The sequence below is a fragment of the Phoca vitulina genome, unplaced genomic scaffold (assembly GCF_004348235.1).
Source record: "Phoca vitulina isolate PV1807 unplaced genomic scaffold, GSC_HSeal_1.0 scaffold91, whole genome shotgun sequence".
NCBI lineage: Eukaryota > Metazoa > Chordata > Mammalia > Carnivora > Phocidae > Phoca > Phoca vitulina.
The window spans coordinates 1,350,308-1,366,245 of record NW_022589794.1 but is presented as its reverse complement, the minus strand read 5'-3'; the positions used below and the strand labels follow the sequence as shown (position 1 = coordinate 1,366,245).

General features: G+C 43.9%; 1 protein-coding gene across 1 annotated transcript in view; it reads right to left on the bottom strand.

The window, feature by feature from the left end:
• The window catches only part of PIWIL1 (piwi like RNA-mediated gene silencing 1), a 31,265-nt gene extending 17,712 nt beyond the window's left edge, over nt 1-13,553 (bottom strand). Inside the window, exons 1-8 of the mRNA XM_032396386.1 lie at nt 13,474-13,553; nt 12,872-12,983; nt 8,688-8,813; nt 7,969-8,183; nt 7,498-7,619; nt 7,279-7,359; nt 6,437-6,634; nt 5,896-6,007 (exon numbers count right to left, since the gene is read on the bottom strand). Of these exons, the coding sequence (XP_032252277.1) occupies nt 5,896-6,007; nt 6,437-6,634; nt 7,279-7,359; nt 7,498-7,619; nt 7,969-8,183; nt 8,688-8,813; nt 12,872-12,983; nt 13,474-13,551 (1,044 nt within the window). The 5' untranslated portion in view covers nt 13,552-13,553. The remainder of the gene's footprint in view (nt 1-5,895; nt 6,008-6,436; nt 6,635-7,278; nt 7,360-7,497; nt 7,620-7,968; nt 8,184-8,687; nt 8,814-12,871; nt 12,984-13,473) is intronic.
• Nucleotides 13,554-15,938: the final 2,385 nt, after the last annotated feature.

Sequence of the window (15,938 nt, the reverse complement as noted above, 5' to 3'; positions counted from 1 at the left end):
GTACCTCATCTTTCTTCCTAAAAACTTAGAGCCTCACTGTCCTTGACCATCTAAATTCTGAATTTTAGTCACAGTTCAGTGATTTTTTGGTTTAGAAACAGAAGCCTGTGTATCTCTGGGTCCTTATGACAGAATTCCTCCAAAACCACTAGTTATTACAGTGAGAAGTGGTGTAGGAAACAAGCCCTGAAATAACAATACATGAGGTGAAGGAAGAGGTTTGCATGCCAGAGAACATTTTTAATTAGGAGAAGTTTTTACAGAAGATAGAAGGTGAATTTCAATTCAGTAGTCTTTTTATTTAAAAGATTTGATGAACCATGAGGGACTCTGGACTCCGGGAAACAAACTGAGGGTTACAGAAAGGAGGGGTGGGGGGTGGGGCAGCTGGGTGATGGGCATTAAAGATGATGTGATGAGCACTGGGTGTTATATGCAACTAATGAATCACTGAACACTACGTCAAAAACTAATGATGTACTATATGCATATACGATATATGATAAAAAAAAACAAAAATCAACAACAAAGAGATTTTATTTGAGAGCGAGCAAGCACGAGAGGGGGACGGTCAGAGGGAGATGCAGACTCCCTGCTGAGCGGGCAGCCCGACTTGGGGCTTGATCCCAGGACCCTGAGATCATGACCTGAGACGCTTAACTGATTGAGCCACCCAGGCACCCCTCAATTCAATAGTCTTAAGATTCCCCACATGCAATCACTAAGGTAAGTTTTCACAACTGGTAAAAAAAACCAAAAAACAAAACTGCTGACTTTGGTGAGTTCACATATGCATGAGATGGCTTGCGGGCCTCAGGCCTCCAGCCCTGGAACCAGGACAGGCTTCCTTGTGTCATCTCCATTAGTTTCTGGCCCAATGTTCTCGAGACCCTCTTTCCCAGCATCTCCCGTATGCTCTCTTTTCACTTTCAAAGAAGAAGGTGTATCACTAGATACAGCACACAAGGGCTGAGCACCGTGACGGCCGTTCACCAGCAGAGAAGTACTTCCTGTCCTTATTCCCGTCCTATGCCAAGGTCCAGGCCACCTACCCTCAGGAACTAAGAGACCGTGAATTCTAGTCTGTTCTGACCTTGTCCTATACTGAACTCTTTACCAACCATTCAGGGAAAAAGCTCATTTTCCTATTTTGGGTAAGGAAATTTCAAGAACCCTCTTATCTGACAGCTGCTCCATGTGCCTACACTACGTATTTCATCACACCATCTTCTTTATCGGGGTCCACCCACTGAATGCCCCCTCCCTTGCATGTCACTTACTGGGTGCACATGCGAGCAGAAGTGTGGGAGTGGAGTTAGATGCATTCCTACGTCCACTCTATCTCACCAATGGGCCTTCAGTGCGTGGGTTCCTTGTTATACAACTTAGGGATCCCCTTCCTACATTCTTAGGGCCCAAACAAAAGCCTGTCAGTTCTTTTAACATCTTCCCCTACATCTAAAAACCTAGTACTTTCACTTGCATTTAACATTACTGTCAAACCTTTTCTTTTAAAAACTGACCATGATCCTCCCTTTCAAAGGCCCTTCTCTCTCCCACTCTGAGTGCTTCTTAAAATAGGATTTTTAATGCAGAACATCCAAGCCATCACTCATCAGGAAAACTGTATCTCTACTAGGAAGTCCCAAGAAAGCTGTGATTCTTTGAAACATTTCAACCTCACCCCATTCTGACTGACTCTATCTACTAAAGACGCCCAGTCAGCCCTGGCTGTGAGAGAAGTCTTCTGAAATCATCTGATCTGAGACCAAGCCTAAGAACATGAGTCAGGTGCACACAGTGTCCCAGGCAGGAGGAGCCTGGGCTCAGAGGAGATGGCCAGGGCAAGCAAGGAGGCAGGCGAGCACCAACACGCAGGCAGGTGCTACGTCACTCAGGGTCTCACTGGACACACACCAGTGCATGTCTGTACTGTGGGTAGAAGAAAAACATCAGAACTGTAGGAGTTTGAAAGTGGATCAGAAAGCAGGAGAAATGCAAACTGAGACCAGCTGAATGGGCACAGGGTCCGCCCAGAAGAGGGCGGCCACTCAGAGGAGGAGGAGGATGGAGGCATTTCAGACAGCGGGGCCTCCAGCGTCGCTGCAGGGTGAGAAGAGGCATGCAGGCCTGAGGCTTTAACTACCTGTTATGCATGTGTTCACTCACTCAGACACCAGAGTGCCTTCCAAGGCACCAGGGGGACATAAACCACAAAACCCCTGACCCTGTGGAAGTTACAGTCTCTGCGCTGATCAAGAGCGCTGCACACGGGCCAGGTCACGGGCCCGAACTCATTCAGCGTTGGTCACGTGGAAGGGGTCTTTGAGATGTGCACTTACTGAGAACAAGTAAGCTTAGACATGTCTGGGCTAGAGCTAGAAATCTGAGAACCGTGAACATAGCACAGACGAGCCTGGAGATCACCTAACAAGTTACTGTGGAGTAACTGGGGGTTCCAGGCAGAACCTTGAGGTGTGTCAACCAGTAGAAGCCGCTTAGACAGCAGTAAGCTGGCGCGTAAGACTCACTGCTAGTCAGAGAAGGAGAATGTCCCCTGGCCTGGCTTCAGGTGGAAGCCAAACTTTCCACAGGTGTCTCCTTTGCAATTGCTGTTGATATATACCGACACTTCCTGTCCCGACAGTGATTAGGAAACTACAGAAAAATGCTCATTTCTCACAGTAACTCTCACACCCAGAAGGAATCTAGGTTAAACATGGCTGGGGTCCTCAAGGAGTTAAGAGGGTGAAAACAGTGGTAGGGAAATCAGGCTGAGATGGCCCCTGGCCTGTTTTCATTTTGCCCAAAAGAAGAGCAGCTCTTAATGCGGCTTCTCAGAGAGTCATTTCCCTCCAGAGTGCCGTCTGACCTTTTCGTTCATAGCAGAGCAGCTGAAGCTCAGGCAACAGTACACGGTACAAAGACATTTCGAGGCCACCAGTCTGATGTGTAATTCTGACATAAGACACAAACATGTAACAGCTTCTTTATCCAGCTTTTTAGAAATAGGAAATGTACTGAAAGTGGGGAAAAATGAGATAAATCTTAGCACTTAAAAGACAAGCATTAAGATTTTAACTGATTCATGTTTTAGAAATACTCCTTCTGCACTTGTAACTGAGCATATCAAATGGAATGCAACTTTCTAAGGATATGTGGCCGGACCTGCTTATCCCTGAACAACAACGTTAGTGTGTGTTCTGATGTAAACACTGTACTTTCTTTTAGTTGGCAGTAGGTCTTTCTTGCTATTTGCCTCTGCTGTTTTTTCAAGGATTACCACACCAACAGCTAGAATCATCTGTATGAAACTAAGGTTAGAAAATCACACAATAAAATGATCTAGCTTATATGAAACAAGGTGAATTTGTCAATATGTAGAACCAAAGTTGAATTAACCCACACACTAACAATGAAGCAGCAGAAAGAGAAATCAAGGACTCCATCCCATTTACTATTGCACCAAAACCCGTAAGATACCTAGGAATAAACCTAACCAAAGGGGTAAAAGATCTATACTCTGAAAAGTATAGAAACTCATGAAAGAAACTGAGGAAGACACAAAGAAATGGAAAATTCTTCCATGCTCATGGAGTGGAAGAACAAATATTGTTAAAATCTCTATATTACCCAGAGCAATCTATGCATTCAAAGCAATTCCTATCAAAATACCATTAATATTTTAAACACAGCTGGAACAAATAATCCTAAAATTTGTATGGAACCAGAAAAGACCCCGAAGAGCCACAGGAATGTTGAAAAAGAAAACCAAAGCCGGTGGCATCACAATGCTGGACCTCAAGCTCTATTACAAGGCTCTGATCATCAACAACATAGTACTGGCACAAAAACAGACACGCAGATCAATGGAACAGAATAGAGAGCCCAGAAATGGACCCTCAACTCTATGGTCAACTAATCTTCAACAAAGCAGGAAAGAATAGCTGATGGAAAAGGGACAGTCTCTTCAATAAATGGTGCTGGGAAAATTGGGACAGCCACATGCAGAAGAATGAAACTGGGCCATTTCCTTACACCACACACAAAAATAAATTCAAAATGGATGAAAGATCTCAATGTGAGATAGGAATCCATCCAAATCCTTGAGAACAGAGACAGCAACCTCTGTGACCTCGGCCGCAGCAACTTCTGGCTAGACACGTCTCCAAAGGCAAGGGAAACAGCAAAGGCAAAAAAATGAACTACTGGGACTTCATCAAGATAAAAAGCTTTTGCACAGCAAAGGAAACAGTCAACAAAACTAAAAGGCAATTGACAGAATGGGAGAAGATATTTGCAAATGTCTTATCAGGTAAAGGGCTAGTATCCAAAATCTATAAAGAACTTATCAAACTCAACACCCAAAGAACAAATACTCCAGTCAAGAAATGGGCAGAAGCCATGAACAGACATTTCTGCAAAGAAGACATCCAAATGGCCAACAGACGCATGAAAAAGTGCTCAACATCACTCGGCATCAGGGAAATCCAAATCAAAACCTCAATGAGATACCACCTCACACCAGTCAGAATGGCTAAAATTAACAAGTCAGGAAATGACAGATGGTGGTGAGGATGCAGAGAAAGGGGAACCCTCTTACATTCACTGTTGGTGGGAATGCAAGCTGGTGCAGCCACTCTGGAAACAGTATGGAGGCTCCTCAAAAAATAATAGAACTACCTGATGACCCAGCAATTGCACTACTGGTTATTTACCCCAAAGATACAAATGTAGGGATCCCAAGGTGCACCTGCACCCTAATGTTTATAACAGTAATGTCCACAATAGCCAAACTGTGGAAAAAGCCCAGATGTCCATCGACAGATGAATGGATAAAGATGTGGTTCATATATACAATGGAATATTACCTCAACCATCAAAAAATGAAATCTTGCCATTTGCAACGACATGAATAGAACTAGAGGGTATCATGCTAAGTGAAATAAGTCAGTCAGAGAAAGACAAATACCATATGGTTTCACTCATACGTGAAATTTAAGAAACAAAACAGATGAACATAGAGGGCAAGAAGGAAAATTTTAAAATAAGATGAAATCAGAGAGGAAGACAAACCATAAGAGGCTCTCTTAACTACAGGAAACAAACTGAAGGTTGTTAGAAGGGAGGCAGGTGGGGAGATGGGTGATTAGGTGAGGGGCATTAAGGAGGGCACGTGATGTAATGAGCACTGGGTGTTATACGCAACTGATGAATCACTAAATTCTACCCTCGAAACTAATAATACAGTATGTGTTAACTAAATTGAATTCAAATAAAAAATAAAAACAGAGTTGACCCATATGCAGATGTAGCAGAACGGATACTGAGGATGCAGCCATCTTTAACCCCCACCCCTAGGTGAAGTTAAAGAAGTGTTCACTACAGAATACGGGTCAGCACAGTAAACTTGTACTGTTCATTACCAATGACCGTTTGTCCTCCACAAGCTTAAAATCAAATACAAGCTTTCGGGGCACCTGGGTGGCTCAGTCAGTTAAGCGGCTGCCTTCAGCTCAGGTCATGGTCCCAGGGTCCTGGGATCGAGCCCCGCATCAGGCTCCCTGCTCGGCAGGAACCCTGCTTCTCCCTCTCCCACCCCCCTGCTTGTGTTCCCTCTCTTGCTGTGTCTCTGTCAGATAAATAAATAAAAAAAAATCAAATCAAATCAAATACAAGCTTTCATTCTACTGGGAAAAAGGAAACAGGACCAAGCACTCCTCATGTGATAATGAGCTAAACTATGCTATGATTGCCTTAATAAATACATTTATATACAGTTTCCAAAGCAAGCTGTTCCTTGTGTACAAGAAAATCCTACTGAAAATAGTTCACATTTTTCCTAAGGCCTAAATACTTCACATGAAAAAGATAAAGTCAACACGACCTTCTTACCTTCCTGTAGTACTCTAAGAAACTGACTTCAGAACCATCTGCTTTCTTAAAGGTACTCTTTGGATTCTGGTCCCAGTCAATATCATCTACTCTGTAGGTCTTATTGTTGTATCTGTGGAACGGTTGAGATTTATTAGTATTTGATTGGAATGGTAGAAAGGGTATTAAGAGGAGGCTAGATGGAGATAGTATGTAGTCTCTAAAAAATAAACTTCCAGATCACTTAGTAATGTATGACGTCACGGGAATAGAAAGGGAAAATTTCTTAAAGACCATGCTAGGTGGGCGGGGAAGTGAATAAAGAACTACTAGAAAATAAAACAAAGACTAAAAAGAAGTCATTAGATCTTTGTCCTTTTCAAAGGAGCATTCTCCCCCTGACAACTTGCGTCTTGAGAAAGGTCACAAACACCCTTTCCCCGTTTTCATGCTATTTCCACTCCTCCACCGTAAACCCTACTTTCTAACAGGATGGAATAGAAAGGTACAGGATCTTAAGACTTGCAAAATGATTATTTCGTATTTTAAAAAGCAGTCTTACTTGGTAAGAACAATTAGACCTATTAGTTCTTTAGAAACTTGTTCTTGAAATTTCTGTTCTTCTGTTTGATGATATAAGTTGAACATGAAATCTAACACGGTTTCACTGCGAAGGACTTTATGACTGACGTCAGTGCAAAGCATGATGTTGTTCTCGTATTGAAGAATAGAGGTGGTGAAGCCAGGCCAGATCACCAACCTGTCAAACAGAATGAGAGCTATGAAGTGACCCCTATGAATGACACTAACATGTTCTGTGTATATCAAGTTGTGTTATTCTCCTTTATTAACTAGGTCTAAAGTACAAAAGTTTTCGAATTGAGTAAATTTAGTTATTTCTAGGTTTTACATGGGTCCAGATAAAGACCCCTCTTTTTAAGATCCTCAACAATGAACATTATTTTATAGTATAATAATTTAAGTTCCACTTTGAATACACTAACTTTATTCAACGATTTTTTATGTTGGTAAGACTTGAAAAAGTTGCCAGTCTAACTGAAAGCATCTGTAGTTATTATAATAAACCTAAAAACTGTGTGTGCTGCACTTGGATACACTATAGGAACTTCTGAAACAATCATTAGCTCATAAATTTTGTTCCCCAAGAGCAAATACAAACTTAGTGTTGGACAACCCTTCACGCTTCCCTAGTGACAGATGAACAGCATGTGATTTTTTTTAAATCCAAGTATTCTAGGATGTCTCCTTTAAGTTAAATGTTTACTTAATATGATTGGTACCATTAATAGCCACAGTAATAAATTTGATTATTTCAAATTAGAGCATCGCTTTCAAAGTCTGTGATTATGCCTAAGGAACAGAAAGCTTCCATTTCATACAAACCTATGATTTGGAATATCAATGGGGTCACTTGGGTTATAGTAATTCCGTCCGATTTGCTGTAAATTCATGATCTTCAAGAGCCTAGAAATTGAAAGGTCAGAAGAGAGGAGTAAATACTGGTAAGTATATCTAATGCACAGGGACTCACCACACCGATCTTTCAATTCTTCTCTAGGTTTTCAATTTTCTTAGTAAAATGTTAAGAAAACACTAACATACCTCCTGAAAATAATATTATAGAACTGCAAACAAGTTGGTGATGTAGGTGGGAGTTCATTTGTTAAGGTGATTGTTATCCTCACATGCTCTCCATTTCGGGTCTGACTAAACACTTCAGTAACCTGAGCCAGAGGAGTGGAAAACCGAACTTTCAATTGTTAAAAGAAACTAATAATCCCAATTACATAATTCCTGCTAGTAAGTCAGCAATGAAAAAGTATGGGAAAGTTTTAAATTAAAAAAAGAATGACTATGAGAAGAGTGTTTACGGGCCCATATATTTGTCATCAAGTTATTCAGGTAGATTTGAAAATGAAACAATAATACCAAAGTCCCCTCTGGGTTCATTATACACACTATAAGACAGAAGACCACTGGAGTTTCTCTAAAAGCTACCCTACATTGTGGCAGTTCTGCTCTAAAGTGGAAATCCTTCATCACCCTCTCCCCAACCCAACATTTTAAAATAACCTTGTGCTGTAGTCTTTTAGGTAAAAATAGTATTGTTCCATCAAAAGCATGACACCTTCCAATTAAATCTTCATGTTGAAAAAGAAGAGCTGAGCGGAGTCTTCTGGCTTCCATCAGCGGGTTATAGTCAATGTGATACTGATATAAGGCCCACTGGGGACGGGACGTCAATCGAAAATGGTTAGTGCTCAGCCTTACTATAATACCTGAAGAACCTGTAAAAGCGAGTCACGTTTCATTAACACAGTAACGAGTTTATTCTTCCCTGAAATCTTTCCTACCATGACAAGGCAGACACAGTTCTGTAAACAAAAGGCTAGGAATAGCATATGACACTGAAGTTCTCAGATATCTGACTTTGAGGACGACTATCCTATCCAGGTAAGTTGCTACAAGCATTTGTTTAGGAATAAATCCTCCTTAGACCAAGTAATTTACAACAGAACCAACCAAATCTCTCTATGGCAAAAAGTTTTAAAAGAAAAAAGTTATGTAACATTTAGTAAAACATTTCAGTGCAGCTGAAGACACTAATAACCTATTTCATCAAAGCTGAGAGAGAGGGAAATGGAAAAGCCATGCAGGATCCTGACCAAATGTGCCTTTTCTACCTACTACTGCATCATACCAGTAAATATGTAAAGTAAAGGGCTTCAATTCAGTGTCCTGTGTACTGGAATAGTAATCCCAGGAAACTGCATTCTTCATAATTAACCCACCTGTTTTTGATTCTTTAACATGGTCAAGGTTCTGTCTTGTATTCACACCAAGATCATGAAAGTCTCTACGACGACCTCCTCTCTCTGCTAACGATAACTCCTGAAATCCAGCAGATATCTGGAGCTCTTAAAAAAAAAATGATACCCTATGTCACATGAAACATGAAATAAAGAATGATGAAATTAATTCCCAAAGTACATGAAACCCGAAAGCTCCAGAGGTGCTACGGAGAACGTACAGGAATTCCATCAGAACGTTTTATGTATCTGCTGGCCAAACAGAGGACCTCAGCTAGGACTTCTAGGAAGCCTCCTTGCCACTGCCCCAGCCAAACTCGGTTGCTCCCCTGTGAGACATACATCCCCGTAAAGAACTAAGACAACTGGGCCCGGGATTCAAGAACTCAGGAGCACGCCTGTTGACTGGGAAATCATTACTCTGTACTGTTAAGCTCTGATGACAACCTAAGAGCCTAAACAACAGTGTTTTTCATGGTTTTATGACGCACTTATAGCTGTAGCAATTGTTGGTTCATAGGTTTTAATGTGTAAATGTCTAGAGTGTCATTTCCTCACTAATTCCCTTAAGAACAGATGGGATCGTCCTGTGCGTACCCATGGCCACCATACACATGGCCTAGTGGGATAGGTTAGATAGCAGTTCATGTGGTTTCAAAAGCTGGTTATAATTTCCAAAATTATTAAATCCTTCAATTTGTACAACACACGAAGTATCTCCTGTCAACAGTATGATGTGGGCCAAAGAATGAATGTGGGTTTTGTCGTCTGGTGTTACAATTGTAGCTTTCAGTTAACGGGGACCATACCTCAAGTACCAGAGACTTTAGTGGACTTCCCAATCTCTCAGTCTTCTTTTTAAAAATAGGTTTTTTTTAGAGTCATGTACCTAATGGACTAGATAGAATTCCACCTTCCCTGCAGGTAAGGACGGCCTAAGAGATTTACCAGAAGTTACTGGATCACCCTCTGGGAAAGTGCCTTGAGAGGGAGTCAGTAGCCAGCGTTTATGTCCTCTGGACCCCTTGCCCTGCCAATCTTGCCTGGAATCTGGATGTGATCACCAAACCTAAGTCTTAATGACAGAAGTCGGGACAAAAGAACAAAACGACTGAAAAGCCCAGTTTTCTTCTAACCACAAATGCCAGGACTAGCCCCGAATTGCCAACTTCTGGACTTCTTCGTTAGAGAAGGAACAGCGGCTTGAACAAAATATTGAGGAAGTTATTCTAACGTGAGCTTCACCTTCCTTACCTGAAAGATTGATGAACTTCACGGGCATGTAAGTCTTACATGAAAATGTAATTTATAAAGCCCTTTAAAGGTGTTGCTAAATATGTTGGTTCTTGTACCTCAGGATATTCAGAGGCTCTATTTAAAAGTCCTTTAAATATTAGAGCTGTTCTGTTTCCCTTGAGTTTTTTATCCCAGAGACTTTCAATTTAAAGTAGCCTTGGCCGGGCGCCTGGGTGGCTCAGTCGTTAAGCGTCTGCCTTTGGCTCAGGTCATGATCCCAGGGTCCTGGGATCGAGCCCCACATCGTGCTCCCTGCTCCGCGGGAAGCCTGCTTCTCCCTCTCCCACTCCCCCTGCTCGTGTTCCCTCTTTCGCTATGTCTCTCTCTGTCAAAAAAATAAATAAAATCTTTAAAAAAAAAAAAAAAAATAAAGTAGCCTTGGCCTTGGGTGATTATACTAACACAAGTCAGGCATGCTGAATCCAAGCTGGTAACAATAACAGGTGAAAGAGGCTTTTTTCCTGAAAAATTTGAATTTATCTTAAAATTCAGTTCTGGATATAAAAACCTGACTGTAAGTTTCTGAATATAAACAATGATGAAGTCTGTTTCCCTCTACATACAACACAACTTTTATATTTAGCCAAAGTTTGCGGGTCAATCTGTAAAGAGGACAGGTTTCAGAATGAATAAAATTGGAAAGCTTGCTAATTATAATGATACCTCACTTTATTGTGCTTCACAGATACTGCAGTTTTTACAACTGAAAATTTGTGGCAACCCTGTGGTAAACAAGTCTACTGGTGCCATTTTTCCAACATTTGCTTATTTCATTTGTGTTACATTTTGGTAATTCTCACACCATTTCAAACTTTTTCATTATTATATTTGTTATGGTGATCTGTGATCAGTAATTCCAACTTGCTGAAAACTCAAATAATGGTTAGCATTTCTTAGCAACACGTACATCGTTTAGACATAACGTTACTGCACACTTAATAGACTATGGTATGGTGTCAACTTTTATATACCCTGGGAAACTAAACAATTCATTTGACTCGCTTTATGATTTTGCTCTATTGCACTGGTTTGGAACCAACCTGCAGTATCTCCCAGGTGTACCTAGAATTTCACTTCCCATGTAGCTGCTGGAGTGATTAAAAACACAAATCAGATGTTGCTACTGCTGTTTACGAGCCCTCCACGTATCCATGCCCCATTTAAAGAATGAAAATCACGGTCCTAAGCGAGGTCTCATTTACAATAAATCTGTTAAACTTGTCTATTTCTAAAATTTAGTAGATACTTGAACATTTATGACAAATACTTCTCAGATATAATCCTTGCAACAGCAGTGACAACTTGTGAAATAGGGCCTTGCATTTGTTATTCCAAGTATTATTTATTCCTCATAGTGACCGTTACGTATAAAGTTAGATACTAGCTTTTTAGAGATGAGAGTTTAGAGTTTCATAGAAACTCAGGTATTAAGATTAGAGGAGAAACTGAGTAAAATCCTATACATTTAAAGAGATGAATGCCCATGATTGAATTCTCAGCAGACATCTTGAAAAATAACACATCTTGTTTGAAAAAAAAAGTAACAAATAATTGGATACATAAACAAAAGACCCTCTAGCCCTAATTGACTCTTCAAAAGCAGCACTAGTAACTGATGTTCTTCCGCAAACTTGTCTATACAAAAGCATATACAATCACGTGTATTCATTAAAGATACGCAGCTAATGCTGCTCTACCACTTGGTTCGTATGACGGAGCGCAGCCGGTGCAGGGGCGCTCTACGGATGCAGGACAGCGGGTGTGACTCCTACTGCTCAGGTGTTTGCAGGGTGGGCACCGAGCAGAACAGTCTGCACCCTCCCAGTCTGACGGCTGCATTCCCATGAGGGGACCTACTAGTGAATGGTACCATCGCAGCTGCTATGTGGGACAAGATGCCATCCAAAAGCTGGTACACCCCTACAAGCCCACAGGGAGCAGCGTCAGTTTTCCAACTGTCAGCGTTTGTAAAATGGCAAAAAATAAAATGGTGCAGCACAAACAGCAACAACCTTCACCTCCCTTGTCCACTCTCCCCCCGGCTGCTGGACATGGTGGGTGGGTTTCCCAAGAGTGCTCTGTGTGCAGAGAGACTGGCCCGCTGTCATTTCAGGAAGTTTCCAGGGTGCCCAGCAGTGGTCACAGCACAGCTTACACCGCCCTAAGACCTTAGATTCATCCTCTACTGTTCACGGACGCCACCGGCTGTGATGAAACACCTGAGGAGGTGGGAACGTAGCGCAAGGAGTAAAGCAGCTCTGTCTCCTCGCTATCCGGCCGCCTCCACACTAGTTTCCCACGCCCGTCCTTATATTAATTCCCCATGTGCACAGGGGTGTTTCCTGTACCAAAACCAAACGTAACTGTAGAAAAATCTTACATCAAGCACCCAAATACTTCATGTTTATAACAAAGTACAGAAAAAACACAATTTTTGGAATCAGAACTGGTGTTCTGACCTCACCAGCGGTCCTAATTTTGGCCTCGGTTTTTGCACTCAAGAAACAGGGCGAGCCGGTACAACACAAAGGAAACCAAAGTTACAAATGTTAAAGACAATTCAGCTTGTGACGAAATCACTAAAGAGGCCAAAACAGTGTTCTCAAATGACTAATGAATAAGCCCACGTATGCTTAGTTTAGAACTTAATCGCTGAGAGCGAACACAGGACTCTGGCAAGAACATCCTCTCTCACTTCCAAGGAGAAAAGACATCCTGTGGCTCTTTCCTTAAGTACAGGCTGCGCAGCCGAGAGAGGGCCTGCTCTTCCTGAAGGACTGCCGGGACCCCTTATAGCGACTCTGGACCCCGGCTACCGTCTCCCATCTACTCCTGCACTCGCACATGACGTCTTTTTACTCCCCCTTCACCTTGGGACTTGGCTGTTGCTCCTACTGCTCCTCTCTGTCGTCCACGGCCAATTAATTCCCCTTCTGCTGCCGGGTGCTGAGGCCTGGGCTGGACGTAGCCAGGCTGCTGACTCTACGGCGACAGATGCAAACAAACAGCATGCTTTTCATGTCAAAAGGTCACGGGTCAGAGGAGACAGTCTTCAACAAGTCTAAGACATTCAAACAGAACTGACCTACGTTGGTAACCAAGTCTCGTATTCCTATAAAGAAGTTTCTTCAAGAAGGGTCACTAACTGGGAGATGGGCATGAAGGAGGGCATGTGATGTGATGTGATGAGCACTGCGTGTGATACACAACTGATCAATCACTGAACTCTACCTCTGAAACTAATACTACACTATATGTTAATTGAATGTCAGTAAAATTTAAAAAAAAGAAGAGTCACTAAAGAACCAGCTCTTCGGATGCTCAGGAAATAAAACAGGATCATCCTTGTTCGGCTCCTATGTCCTTCACAGGACAGTTTTTAAACTTATCTTCAACAGCCTAAGCTGACAAAGACGTAGCAGGTTTGTGTTTTTCGGGTACACGTTGTGTAGGTGAAAGGTAGAGCACTTACCACAGCGGCCCCCACGTGCTGCACCGTCTCCTGCCCCCGGGCCCGTCCTCTGGCTCTGGCTCTGGCTCGCCCAGTCATTCTTCTTCCTCGAGGGGAAACAGTTGTAAACACAACACAACACACACAACTACGTTTGACGGTTTCTACAATGTTCCCTTTAGATGCATTGAAGATTCCACAGTAAGCTCCTGAATCAGCACCTATTTTCCTAGCCTCTCCTAACAGAGTGGAAGGCAATGCCCCTGCCTTCAACAAACACGCGTCCTTACTGTGCACTGGGCGGTGTGCTGGGTGGCAGGGCTAAAGTGCAAGACTTGTTTTAATATAGACTTCCATTTTTTGTCGAATTACTATCTCAACCAGACTTTGGGAAAACTGTTAAGAGACGTCGGAGGGCCGGTGACTAGCTCTTTCACACGTGGGTATGTATCTATGAAGCTGGGCCCGTGTTGCTTGTTTGAGGTCAGGCCCATTTCCCTAACTCTTCCACGTGCCCACCGCACCCTCCTGAGTCCTCCCACAGTGCCACGTGCAGCTTACACACACCCAAACCTCTCTCTTCTACAGCACATCATTTACGTCCCACAGTTTCATTCTTGGTGAGCGGCACGACCATCCGCTGTGCCTCTAAAGAAAAAGGACGGAGTCCTTGCTCTCCCAATGCCTCCTCTGTTGCTCGTACTCCTTTGGACCGCACAGCGCTCGCCATCTCAACACCACAGTGTAAGTGGCTGGGAGCCAGGGCCCATGTTAGGATCAGAGAGACCACCATGCATAAAGTGGATGCACCCCCAGCCCCACCAGAGCAGAAAGCCTTGTCGTCAGGTCACGCAGGGTGGGGACCTCAGAGCTAGTCTGCCCGAACGCGACTCCTTCACAGCAGGGACATAACCTGAGATTCACGTCTTTGTTTGTGAAACAGAGTTTTAATAACCTACCACGCAGGTCCAGCATGTGGTTCAAGTGAGAACACACATGGTGGGCTTATAAAGTGCTTGGCGCAGTGAGCATTCAACACATCTTAGCCCTAGTGGGAAAGGCGATAAAATTGTACCTACACGTTTTTGTAAGTTTAATGAAGGAAATAAGCAGGATGTTCTCACAGAAAAGCAAGCAGGAACTAATCTACCTACTGAAGTCGGCCTCCTGTGAAGCCATCCCTTAAACAGATGCAAGAGATCAGGAAGCGGCAGGCACATGGTACCAGGCTTCCAGAAAAAAGCGAAGTGTGGAGAGTGCGGCTCGCCTGTGGAGCTGAAAGATGCCCTGCGTGGCTGCAGCGCACTAAGGAAGGAGAGCTGGTGCGTCAGAATGCGCAGGGCCTTGCAGGCAGCAGGAGGGAGCGCGGAGTCCACCTTCACTGCGATGAGAGACCACTGAAGGTTCTAAATACCGAGAGGCAGCCTGCGACATCATTTACATTTAAGATCACTTTAAGTCAGGTTTTCATCTTTTCTCAGTTTTCACAGCTTCTAAAATTCTTTGTTCGATGAGGGCCTTCCTAGAGACAAATCTAACGATGTTCTCCAATAGTGAGAGACCTCGCTGACTTCCTATTACGTTCTACAGGATTAGAAGCAAATGCGTGGACTCACCGAATCACAAACCCCTTCACAATCTGACTCTGACTCCGCAACTTCCAGAGTAGGTTCAGCATGTGATCTGCTGAAGTGCCAGCATTTTAGAACTAATTTTTAACGCCATTTTGAGTTGTGTGCATTTACACCGCCGTATGAGGACGACAGCCACACACACCTCGCTGGCACACGGGACCTGCTGGCGAACACGCTCGGGTCTCCTCCTGACGGTGCGCAGAACGAGACTGCTCTTCTTCCACACACGGGCCACAGAGGCTCGCGACCCACCCTGCCCCAGGGGACAGCCTTTGCTAACGTGCCCCTCTCTTCCCCTGCGTTACAGCAGCTCCCGCACACCTGCCCACCAGGCTGCTAGTCGTGGTTTGGCCCCGGCACCCAGCCCGGCACGGGGCAGCCCCGCAGTAACGGGAGGTTTGGGTTGTTCTCTAAGCAGTGATAAGCTGAGCTGCCACCTCCAGTGTTTTACAGCGCAGCTCTCCAAACGGGATCTCTCTCCAGCAACACCTGGAACTTGTTGGCAACACCAGTTAGACAGAGGCGGCCCCCACTCCCGGCCCAGCGGGTCCACAGGTCATCTCAGCTGGCCTCCAGGTGGTTCTCACATCACCCAAGACACCCCTAACCACACGCAGGCGGGGTATGCCGGCCCGAGCGGAGCGCTGTCCGGTACAGCTGGCGGTCCCGGCCGTGTCCCTCCAACCGCGGGATACCGCCGATGGGCGACAAATTCCACGGTCACCCTCAAGTAAGACTCCGAGGTGGTGCCTACCATCGTCCCAGCGAGAAACAACACCGTTCAAACTGCTGCCCACCGGGAGCCACGCCGCCGGCACCCGCCCCCGCACCCCGGAGGCCACAGCCCCCCCC